This window comes from Lates calcarifer, linkage group LG6, assembly GCF_001640805.2.
Source record: "Lates calcarifer isolate ASB-BC8 linkage group LG6, TLL_Latcal_v3, whole genome shotgun sequence".
NCBI classification, from domain to species: domain Eukaryota; kingdom Metazoa; phylum Chordata; class Actinopteri; family Centropomidae; genus Lates; species Lates calcarifer.
The window spans coordinates 27,175,361-27,187,530 of NC_066838.1; the positions used below are offsets into that span (position 1 = coordinate 27,175,361).

At 43.0% G+C, this 12,170-nt stretch overlaps 1 protein-coding gene across 1 annotated transcript in view; it reads left to right on the top strand.

Moving 5' to 3' along the window:
* Positions 1-12,170, top strand: part of plxna3 (plexin A3) — a 102,356-nt gene that overhangs the window by 22,358 nt on the left and 67,828 nt on the right. The window contains exons 2-6 of the mRNA XM_018670806.2: positions 723-1,173; positions 1,383-1,573; positions 3,631-4,178; positions 4,268-4,432; positions 10,461-10,643. Of these exons, the coding sequence (XP_018526322.1) occupies positions 857-1,173; positions 1,383-1,573; positions 3,631-4,178; positions 4,268-4,432; positions 10,461-10,643 (1,404 nt within the window). The 5' untranslated portion in view covers positions 723-856. The remainder of the gene's footprint in view (positions 1-722; positions 1,174-1,382; positions 1,574-3,630; positions 4,179-4,267; positions 4,433-10,460; positions 10,644-12,170) is intronic.

The window sequence follows — 12,170 nt, forward strand, 5'->3', positions numbered from 1 at the left end:
ATCATATCAGAGCTAATTTTCTGTAAAATGACCACAGGGAAGAATCTGTTTCTCATCACATTTTGAGTCACACTCTCGACAACTAAAAGATATATATTCAATTCAATTCAAAAAAACTGGCAAAAAAGATGGCAACTTTCCATGAGAATTAACAGGAATATGTGGCAATTAATGGAAAAAATGGAAATTTGCTAAATTGCAGGTTAGCTCATAGTAAGGGAAAAAACATCTTGCAGCATAATATCAATAAAACAACCAGATTTAATGCTAATTATTTTTTCTAGGTTTTCTTTGAGGGGTGGGGGTCATCATTTCATTCTGATTTTGTCATTTTTAAATTTGCATGTCTGCTCCTGACAAAACAAGTTAATTCCTGTAAATTCCCACGGAAAGTTCCTGGAAATTTGCCTGACAACTGGAACATGAAGATGTGGCTCATAGCAAGAAACAGCCTGTAAAACCCAGAGCTTATATCAGAGGTACCTGCTTTTACCAGTGAGTGCTGATGTTAGCTAGGTTAGCTGGCTAATGTTAGCACCTCTCAGACTTTGTAACTTACCAACTGCAGCCATTTCCCTTTTTACCGCACGTGAAGCTGCTTAACTTTCAGTAAAAGCTGTGTGGGTGTTTGATGTAATTTAATGTGGAATAGAAATGTTGAATATTCCAGTCGACAGTTTGTGTTTTCTGTTTTCTAACCTTCGCTCTCTGTGTCTCTGCAGTCATGACCGACTGAAGACGACTCTTCATCAGACCTGCAGCCAGCTCTTCTCTCCTCCTCCTCCTCCCCTCCTCTCCTCCTCTATCCCTCCATCCTCTCCTCCTCCTCCTTCTCCTCCTCCTCTCTCTGTCCACCATGTTCCCCTCATCCTCCTCCTCTCCTGTCCTCCTCCTCCTCTTCCTCACCCTCCTCCTCCCCTCCTCCCTCCTCTCCGCCCCGGCTGTTCCTCCCCCTCCCTCTGTGGCGTCGGGCAGGGCAGTGTACCGGGCGTTTGACACCTCTCTCACCCACCTGACCGTCCACCGGAGCACAGGTGAGGTGTTCGTCGGTGCCGTCAACCGGGTGCTGAAGCTGTCGGCCAATCTGACAGAGCTGAGGAGTCACATGACCGGACCCGTGGAGGACAACGCCAAGTGTTACCCTCCGCCCAGCGTCAGGGCCTGCGCTCACCGGTCTGTCTACACCTGTCTCACCTGTCTACACCTGTCTACACCTGTCTATACTCAGCATCTATAACTCAGCTGTCTGTACACTTGTACACCTGCTTCTGTCTGACACTAAGATAACTAATCTGTCTGCTCACCTGCCTTGCTGGTCATCAGTCTACTCACCTGTCTACCATCTCACCTGTCTAACGTCTCACCTGTCTGTCTGCCCTCAGCCTGGAATCGTCAGACAACGTAAACAAGCTCTTACTGGTGGATTACACTGGGAACAGACTGGTGGCCTGTGGCTCCATCTGGCAGGGCGTCTGCCAGTTCCTCAGACTGGAGGATCTTTTCAAACTGGGCGAGCCACATCACCGCAAGGAGCACTACCTGTCTGGAGCCAGAGAGGCTGATGGGATGGCAGGTAAGGTCAAATACACCTGAACCTCTCAGTCTCCTGCTGCAGCTTTAAATCCAAAGACTCCTCTGCTGCTGCTGCTGTCTTTGAATCAGCTCAGACACTCAGCAGATTTTGTGCTGATATCACGTCAAAGTTTTAATGATTTTCATGCTATAAATGAAAAACAAAGCTCCAGTGTTTCCCCTCGACTTTGTTCTCAACAAGCCGGAGGAGTGTTTCAACCTGCAGGTGTCAATCATGTGTCAGCGTGTCAAAATATTTTACAGGTTTTTATTCCAAATCAGCTGCTGTAGTTTTTAGTTCAGAACAAAAAACCTCAAATGAAGACTGTCAGGACAAAACAGCAGATGACTGACATCCACACAGTCCACATATCTCACGTCAAACCTCCCTCCTCTGTCTCAGTTTGTTGGTTCAGCACAGTTGAACGACGTCACTGATGGAGGTTTGAATTAAATATTTATTGAAATTATTATTTTAACCTCCTGAGTCTCTGCGTCCTCATTATGTATTGGGTTTGCTGCTCCTTATACTTCATTTTGCTAAACTTGGAACTGTTGTCCTCATTAGCTGACGCTTTTTTGTGCATTGTGATTTTAACAAAATCACAATCATCCCTCTGCCAACACATTCTGCAGCTGAGATCAAGATGAAAGTATAAGAGGAACAAAATCTAATCAGAGTTTATGGTTTAAACATTTTTTATGCTCAGTAACATTTGTTTTATGACAACAGGACAAAGAAATTAAAGATGCAGACAAAATCAATGCTCATGTTTGAGGAGATCCAGTCTCACGATTATAAGCTTTGATACAGTTCTGAACATGAGAACCAGAAACTAAAACAGCCTCTTTCTGACACCAGTGTCACTTAACAGGACACTAATGAGACGTCTTCACTGTGGAGGATCAGGAGTCTCCAGTTAAAACTTTTCTCATATCAGATCAATAATTTGATATATAGATGTAAAATGGTGCTTGTATCAGGAGTTGTATTTGGATCAAGTAGGTTGTGAAAATTTACATCCGATAGATTCTTGTGGACATGTGGATTCAGAAAGTATAATTTAGTCTTAAAGGTGTCCTGATCAATCGTCGTCTTAAGTGCTAGAGTTGAAGGCAACTGCACTTCTTTTAGGTTTCTTGAAGACATTTCACCTCTCACCCTCATCTGAAAGGCTTCATCGGTTCTAATGGTTGATTGGGGATCAGGTCTCAGGTATTTTGTCTTTGGTGGGGGTTGTTACATTGGAGCTGGTGGAGAAATACCTAGAACTCCCTACAACCAGCCTTTAGAACTGATGAACCTAAAAGAGGTTCAGTTACCTTCAACTCTAGCACTTAAGACTACCAGGACCTGGATGACCGAGAATCTTATTTATATGCAGATACAGAGTCCAATGTGATAAATCATGACAGCATATCTGGCCCTGAAACACGAAAACATCGTGCAGTGTAAAATCACTTTGTAGTTCTTTGCTTGGCACTGCTCAGCACATTATGAGCCTTTACTTCTCTGTAATGTTGTTTAGCTGCACTTAGCTGTCCTTGTTGTAATGTCAGGACTTGTTGGATTTAGCATCACCTCCTACACAGAGCATTTAAAGGGGAATTCATCCCCAACAAGAATGGAGAAAGAGAAGCAAAAGGATCCATGTTACATTACGTTTCACTGAGTTCCTATGGTTGAAAGGGTTAAATGTCACAACCAACAACCATTATTCAGTGTTGGTCAGTCGATCGACAGAAACCTGGAAACTATTTTGATAATTGAATAATTGTTCCCACTTCTTAAGCTAAATATTTTCTGGTTCCAGCCTCTTAAACATGAAGATTTGCTGTTTGTTGTTGCCATTAAACAGTAAACAGAATATATCTTATACGAAGATGTCACCATTGGCTTTTTAAACTATTTTGTGACATTTAATGGACAAAATGGTCAATTGAGAAAACAGAGGGTGTGTTTGTGTTGATGTCGTGTTGATCAGAATAGAAATGACTTGAAAGAACAAGTTAAGGGTTCATCCAGTCACCTGTGAACACCTGCCTCCTCCTCTGCAGGTGTGGTTGTTGGAGAGGACGACTGGACGGCTGACTCCAAGAGGAAGAAGCTGGTGAAGGGCGGCAGCCGCCTCTTCATCGGCGCCGCCATCGACGGAAAGTCGGAGTATTTCCCGACGCTGTCCAGCAGGAAGCTGGTGGCGGACGAGGAGAGCGTCAACATGTTCTCTCTGGTCTACCAGGACGAGTTTGTCTCCTCACAGATCAAGATACCGTCGGACACACTGTCCCTCTACCCAGCCTTTGACATCTACTACGTCTACGGCTTCTCCAGCCGCACATACGTCTACTTCCTGACGCTGCAGCTGGACACGCAGCTGACGCAGATGGATGCCGGCGGGGAGAAGTTCTTTACCTCTAAGATCGTCAGGATGTGTTCCAACGACACCGAGTTCTACTCCTATGTGGAGTTTCCTCTGGGCTGCACCAAAGATGGCGTCGAGTATCGGCTCGTCCAGGCCGCCTACAAACAGAAACCAGGGCGTCGGCTGGCCCAGGCGCTCGGCCTGTCTGAGGACGATGATGTCCTGTTTGTCGTCTTCTCACAGGTGATTAAACAGCTCGTGCTCAAAGTCTCTTTTCTTTTATTCGCTTTAAACCAGCTCCTCTCTGACGCTGGTTGTGTTTGTGTTTTCAGGGTCAGAAGAATCGCTCCAACCCCCCCAGAGAAACCGTCCTCTGCCTCTTCACCCTCCATGACATCAACCTGGCCATGAGAGAGAGGATCCGCTCCTGTTACCGTGGAGAAGGACGCCTCTCGTTACCGTGGTTACTCAACAAGGAGCTGCCCTGCATCCACACGGTGAGTTACACTTCATCAGTCAGAGAACCCTTTATTATTGGTGTAGAGGCAGATGATGGCACAGAATTTGGTTTCAGTCCGATATGAAGTAGAACCAGGGTCAGGATCATCGATATATCAATACTGATACAGATACTTTTTATGTGTGAGCGAGATAAACACATCATGATTTATGACATGAATATAATTACAACCAAATAATCTGCTAAACATGACACATTTCTTTTCGTTGCTGTCTGCACATGAAAGGTTTTCATGATCAATAACAAATATTCAAATATACTCAACTAAGAGTTTTGTCAGTCGACTTAGATTTGGGTGTTCAATGTGACTATCCAAGTATTTGGGATTTGTCCCAGTAGAGTAAGGATCAGTTGTTATTAGAAATATAACTGAACGTTATAGAGTTACATCTACCTTTATCTCTCTCGTCTCAACCGGGTACTACACCGGGTACTCCACTTCCTGTGACTGTCGTTTCAAATTAAAAGCCCTCTGCAGAGTCTGTAATTGGAGTTTATAATGTTGCAGCGGTGACGGTGACATTCCCATGCTGAGCTGTCTCGCTCCTGTCGGGCTGCTGACACTGTCAGTCTGTTTTAACTCACTGTAACATCTCTACCTCTAAGCCTCTGCCTCCATCACTGTTAGTTTGTGGTTCAGTCATTTTAAGAGAAGATCTGGTTGTAAAGTTGACATCCTGTTGCTCCTTTATACCAAACATAAAGATGTTAAAGTGGGGGGACAGTGTGAAGTAAACTTCACAGTTCAAGGTTCAGCTTTATTGTAATTCCTCAATACAGAATCTCTAATTAAAATTGTGTTGTCTGCCTCTACCTGTACAAATATTCTCAATACCAAACATTTTAAATTAGAATTAGAATTAGCCAGTAAAACATAAAAAGGAAGATGTGCAGTTTACTTACAAACATGTATAGATGTGAATATATTTACAGACAAAGTGCAGTGCACGTGTAAAACACAGGTTATAGATCAGTGAGTCTCAGCCTGCGGAGAGAAGCTGATCTGTAGTCTGATGCTATGACAGCATCTGTATCACTTGTCAGACACAGCAGGCTGTAGCTGAGAGGGTGAGGAGGGTGAGGAGGGTGAGGAGGGTGAGGGTGGGGTGTGGGTATTGTCTTTTAGTTTTCTCTGGGCTCTGCAGGCACCTCATCTCAGACAATGTTACGTGACTGACATAAGTACAAAGGTTTAAGAAGTGTGTAGAAAAAAATAGCTGGTTCTCTGATAAAATGTCAAAGGTGCTGGAGGCCTGTGGACATGAAAAAACGTCAGGGTGGAGGTTAACTACGACTCCCAGGGTGCATTTTGACAAGAAACATCCAGTCGCAAAGCTTTGGATTCTGTGACGTGACCCGGTGTCGGTGGGAAGAAGTTAAAGGTGAAGCTGCTGAGAAAAGTGAAATCAAGCTGCAGCTTCTGGAGCAGTTTATTCTGAACTGTGACAATGAAGAGTTTTGAATTCAGAAATATGATTTAAAGAAAAACTTCACATGGGAACATTGAAATAAAAGAGCCTAAAAAACCTGGCATACAGTTGGACAGTGTGGAGTGTCTCTCCTGTCGGGCTGCTGACAGCATTGTCAGTTAGTGTGAACTCACCAAAACACTGCAAACACCTGACACCTGAATGAAAACGAATCACAATCCCTGATGACGTAATAGAAATTGTTCACAGCAAATCATTTTGACAGAGCAACAACCAGTGAGAATCGTCCAACAGTCGCCCGACTCCTGGTGCAGTTTCATCACAACTGACCTTAATTTGAATAGTCTGGAGCATTTCAACCAGAATCAATTAACTGGACACGTCAGATCGTAGTTTGTGTTTTTGTCCTCATTAAATTTATTGTTAGACATGTTGGACCATGAATTCATCAGCTGAGGTGGTGTTTTGCTTTCAGCTGTGATGACAAAATGTTTTGAATCCGTAAATATGATTTAAAACAATCTTCACATGGAAATAAGAGAAGTTTACAGCTAGACCACGTACAGGCATGTGTCTCCTGTCGGACTGCTGACAGTGTTGCCAGCTGACATTTACTTTACCCAGTAGTTCCTGCACCTATGCATGATCCTGCACAGGCATTCAGCTCTCAGCAGGTAGAACTCTGCAAACAGTTGAGAGTCATGCTTCCCGATGATGTAAAAGAAACTGCTCAAATCATTTTGACAGAGCGTCCGCCAGTGGTGTGGTTTATTTATACCTAAACCTGAACAGTCTGGAGCATTTTGACCAAATATAAATTTTAAGATCTTAGCTTGTTTTCGTTCTTCATTAAATTTCTGTTGTCAGATGGTTTTAATCTATCTAACAAAACGTGTGTCGATTGAATCATTTACACTTGACTGACAAACATCTGTAATGACAGAACCAACACTCACAGATGATCGGTGAGATCCTCCATCAAGGACTCATCACTGATCACACTGGTTCTCTGGATAGAACCAAGGATCAGAGAATCCTGAACAGAGGTAGAGCGGATGGAAAAGGAGGATCATGACTGTGTTTATAGGGTCAGTCCCACTGTTACTCTCCTTCCTTCAGTTCCATTCAGAGGTTCGTCAGCAATATTAAAAAGAATAAGAATTATAAATCCAGAGCCGAAAGATGAGCTGGTGCAACATCGTGAAAAATCAATCAAAGTGGAAGAATTTTAAAATGAGTCGACAGGAAACTTGGTGAAAAAGTTGTGAAGGTGAAAGAAAATCAGTAACACGAGGGTGAAATCTCTCAGTTTCTGGCTTTGTTTTCTTGTCCCTCGGTGGATAACGTACATCATTTGGCTGGAGGCTGCGCTTCAGGCTGCAACACACACACACACACACACACACACACACACACATACACACACACACGCACACACACACACACACACACACACACACACACACACGGTACCACTCTGTAATGAACACCAGTTTGTTTTTCTGACATTTTAACACAAATCTTTTTTATCATTTTTTGCATAAAAGACAAAATATATCGCGAAGGAGCAGAGCCTCCCCCCTTCCTCTCTCTCTGTCTGCAGTGGGGTTATTTCAGGTCGGGGGGTAGATGATGTTCTTATTCATGGCGGTAATGGCCTGCAGTGGTAACCATGGCAACCAAGCAAGGGAAACCCGCCAGGAGACGATGAGTTCGGGCGGCGGCAGGGCTGGGGGGGGGGGGGGTCAGGCTTGGATCTGGATTACTGGTGGTGGTGGGGGGGTGGTGGTTGGTCAGGGGGGTGTTGCTCCCAGCAACCGACCGACCGACCAACTAATCAACCAATCAGCCACAAGCTGATGACAGTGATGAAATATAAGCTAATGACCTGTGTGTGTGTTACAGTGTGTGTGTGTTTTGAGGGCACAGTAAAAGAGAGGGAGACGAGGAGGCGGGGCTTATGTCCAGGCGCTGACCTCCTTCTTTTATCATAACCAGCGGGTAGTATGTCTGTGTGTGTGTGTCTGTGTGTGTGTGTGTGTGTGTGTTGCACCTTCAAGACTTTTCTTCACAGTTAATGATGCTGCACACACACACACACACACACACACACGTTTGTACTGCTACATTTGTGAGGACCCTTGCTGCATTCCTTCACCTCTAAAGGCCGATTCACGAAGCTCCGCGTGATGTAAATTTCATTATTTCCTCGTGTCCCCGAGGGTCCGTGCAGACCCCTGTGAGGACTGAGACCACAGGGACACAACATGTGGAACACAACACAAACACAGTGCAGCGTGTGTTTGTGTTGTGTTGTCGCACCACAAACAAAGCAGCTCCTCTTCCTGCTGTTAGGAGGTCACCATCATGTTCATCATCGTCTCTGTCTGCAGCCATCCTGGACGTACGATCAGAGCTTTAACGTTTTAAATAATTCGATAGCACATAATATTATTTTGTTTGCACATTTTACTGTTTCATCAGTTTTTACAATTCAATTCAATTCAGTTATTTTTATTATCCCAGAGGGGCAATAATTCACAATCATTCAATCAATAATAAACAATAAACAACAATAAATCACACAGAATATTAGTAATAGATATTGAACCTCAGATGTTTGGTGCACGATGCAGCTGTGTCCCGTTTTAATCTTATTCCTCACAGTAACTGTCTTTACAGAATCTGTTTTTTTTTTTATTAGCCAACTACGCAACAAACTCCACAAATGCAACACAGAACGATGAGAGTGGATAGATAGACAGATAGATAGATAGATAGATAGATAGATAGATAGATAGACAGATAGATAGATAGATAGATAGATAGACAGATAGATAGATAGATACTTTGTTAATCCGCACAGGAAATTCACAGTTCCAGCAGCATCAACAGACTTAAAAGGTCGAAGGCATGCAATAAATATTGGGAATAATAATAATAATAATAAAAACACTGCTAATAAAAAACACAGTGAAGAACAAGAAGAAGAAGAGTAAACATTGGGCAACAGTCAGGTAATAATAGATGAATTCTGTTTACAGATAATTGTGATGGTTGTGAAGTGGGAAAAAGAAGTGAGTTATATGAAATGCATGAAAATTATTTAGATGTAAGCAGTAATTAAATGTTTATTAATGTAAAGTGTGGTTTGATAACAGCTCAGCTGCTCCTGTGTCTGCAGGTGGAGGTTTTATGGATCTCAGATTGTTTTATGGGTTCATAGAGCAGTGATGGTGGTGAGCAGGAGGTGTACAGTGGCTTCTCTTTCTGCCCACTCCTGCTTCCTCCATCAGTCTTTCTCTTTCTGAAACCACGTCAGCTGCATAAATCTGAAGCTACATCTCAAAAAAAAAATAAAAAAATAAAACCACACACAAAAAAAACGACAGCATATTGTGTAACTTTCTGTTTATAGAGATATGGAGTTGATTTGGTTGTGTGAACTTTCTGTATTTACAGAGCACAGTGTTCACCATCCAGCTAAAGTTACATAAAATAGAAACTGAGGAGGGACAATGGAAAACTATATCTGTTGTGACTATATTTAGTGATTCTGAAAGCTGACCTTGGTATCAGCTGATACACAGAGTCCTCTTAAATACAATAAAACAAACATTTCTGTGTGATTCAGAGTTTCCTCCCTGTTCTGCTGCTGTGATGCATTGAGGCCTAAAACCCGCTAATGACAGGGTGTTAGCTAACCTCTGAGTGTGTGTGTGTGGACCCTGTAATAAAACTGCTCCTCCCTGGTCTATACACTCTCTGCTCAGTAACATGAAACTGTGATAACATCTGTCACATCTGGATCTAAAATAATGTTAATGATGATAAAGAAGCCATGTCTGAGCAGAAACAGGCACTGGAAGCAGCAGGACCATCCTCCTGTAAAACGTGACCATGTGTGTCGTTTGTGTAGCAGATTATTACGACCCACAGCTACGTCTTCTTGCGAGGTGAGATCTAGTGGCCGTAGTAATTCGAGGTCGAGGTGGACGAATTGGTCAACCAGACAGGACGTTTGCACAGGATGCTTCAGTTTCTGTTTGAACTTGATAGTTGTTGTTTCTTTCAGAAGCAATTTTAGCCACTTTTTATACAAAATATAAAACAAAATGTTAAAATGTAACTCACTGCGTTAGTTACCTACTGAGAAAAGTAATTTGTTAAGAGTACTTTTGCGTTACCGCCAGAGTGACTGCTTTAGCAAAGCTGAAATTTATTTGTTGCTGTTTCGGAGCTGTAGCATTGGCATCGTTCTCCTCCTCTTCTTCGTTAGTTTAGCATGGAGCTTCGGCTTTTTACAGGTGTTGCTCCGCACTTTGCAAGCATTTGCATATGTTAAAAATGGCAGTCACAAAGTTTCAGTTGGTTTTGTTGATAATGATAATAATGATAATCTTGCCCTCAGACCCTGGTATAAACGTTTCTTGGTTCTAGACCAGTAAACAAAACCAGCTTTCCTGTCAGAGGCATTCTTTTGGCCATCAACACGCAAAGAACTAATTTAAACCTACCCACAGGGATGCCAGGTATAGTCATTTTTAAAGTAATTTCTTTCTTTGTTTTCCACAGCCGAAGCAGATCGGGGATGATTTCTGCGGTCTGGTGTTGAACCAGCCACTCGGAGGCCTCAGGGTCATTGAGGGAAACCCACTGTACGAGGACCGGACCGAGGGCATGGGCGCTGTGGCGGCCTACACCTATGGGGAACATACGGTGGTGTTTGTGGGAACCCGGAGCGGACAGCTGAAGAAGGTAGGAAGAGAGGACAGAAGGATGGATGAAAGAAAATTGCTGGTTGATGTTGCTGATGGAGAGATTTTGGGCTGCAGTTTTGTGTTTGAAATTGTCGTTGGATTTGTCTTGTGCTGCTTTCTTGGCTTTTCATAGAAATGGCTGCAGAGTGTTTGAGAGCTGGTGTTTGCTCTGCTGAGAGAAAATGGCTGCATGAATGTTTTAAAATTGCTTTTGGGTCTTTGACTGCTTTCTAGTGTTTCTATTTAAGGAGTTAGAGGAGAGAAAATTGTCTCATTCATGTTTAAAATCACCGGAGTCTCTTATAGTTCCTCCTCGATTTTCTGTTCAGTTTCCTGTCGCGCTGCTTCTCTTTCGCCACAGTGACACCTCGAAGCATTTTTCCTTGAAGCTGGTTAAAGCCATTGATGTGTTGCAGTGAATTAATGAGCAACGGTAGAGAAAGTACTCGGATCAGTACCAATACAGCCGCGTAAAAATACTCTGTTACAAGTACAGATAAAGAGGCGTGTTCCAGCCTTTAGCAGTGACTCCATAATAATAATAATAACCACAATAATAACCATAAGCGCTATAGATCTCTGATAAATATTTCATTTCTGTTACATATTTTCTCCTACTTCCAAAACTCATCTTCAGTCATTCCTCCATATGTGCTCAGGCTGCTCTCTGCTGCCTGCGGCTCTGTTGTTATTATTGTTATCTGGAGCTGAAAATAAGCTGAATGTTGTTTTGATTTCATAACACAGCAAACACAATCTGTTCATTTCCAAGGTTTTTATTCACAGACAGGACAGATAAACAGCAGAGAGGTGTAGAGACAGGATCCAGGACTGATGTAGGATTAAAGAAATGTGAGCTGCAGTCAGACAGACGGACAGAGTCTCAGACGAAGCCTGAGTCTCTGCAGAGATGTTCTCAGCCTCGTCTGAAGCTGTGAAGTTGTCTTGTTGGTGTCGGCCCGGGCTCAGAAAGCTGCAGAGCTACTTGGGCTGTCTGCTGCTGTCAGAAAAATGTCCCACTTAGCAGCACAAAATGTCTGTTTTCTGTCTCCTTCAGAGCTCTGCAGTCGGTTAAAGACTTGCTTGTTTCCCTGCAGGACAGACTCCGTCCTCTCCGGAGGATTTAAGACCTCACTGAGTCTGAGCTGCAGAGATCTTCCCTCCTCTGTCTGGATAAAAACCAACAAACCCAAAGCACAGGGCAGTGATGAGCTGTGAGGGATATTTTCAGTCTAATCACAGACTCACAGATCTTTTATGTTTTAGGAAAATTAACCTCCAGATTATTGCTGATCTTTACAACCGTCTGCTCCGTCTTTAGTAAGATATCAGACAAAAATTGTAATTTATCTAGTTTCTGATCTCCAGGGGAGGATCCCTCTATATCTTGATGATGCCTTGATCTGTCCTCTAGCACCAGTCTAGAAAGTCGCAGTTTAATTCTTAATATCTTTTCATAGATGGGTAGTTCAGATGGCAGATTCAGTTGAGTATAATACAGAACTATACAATGCTCTTAATTTGT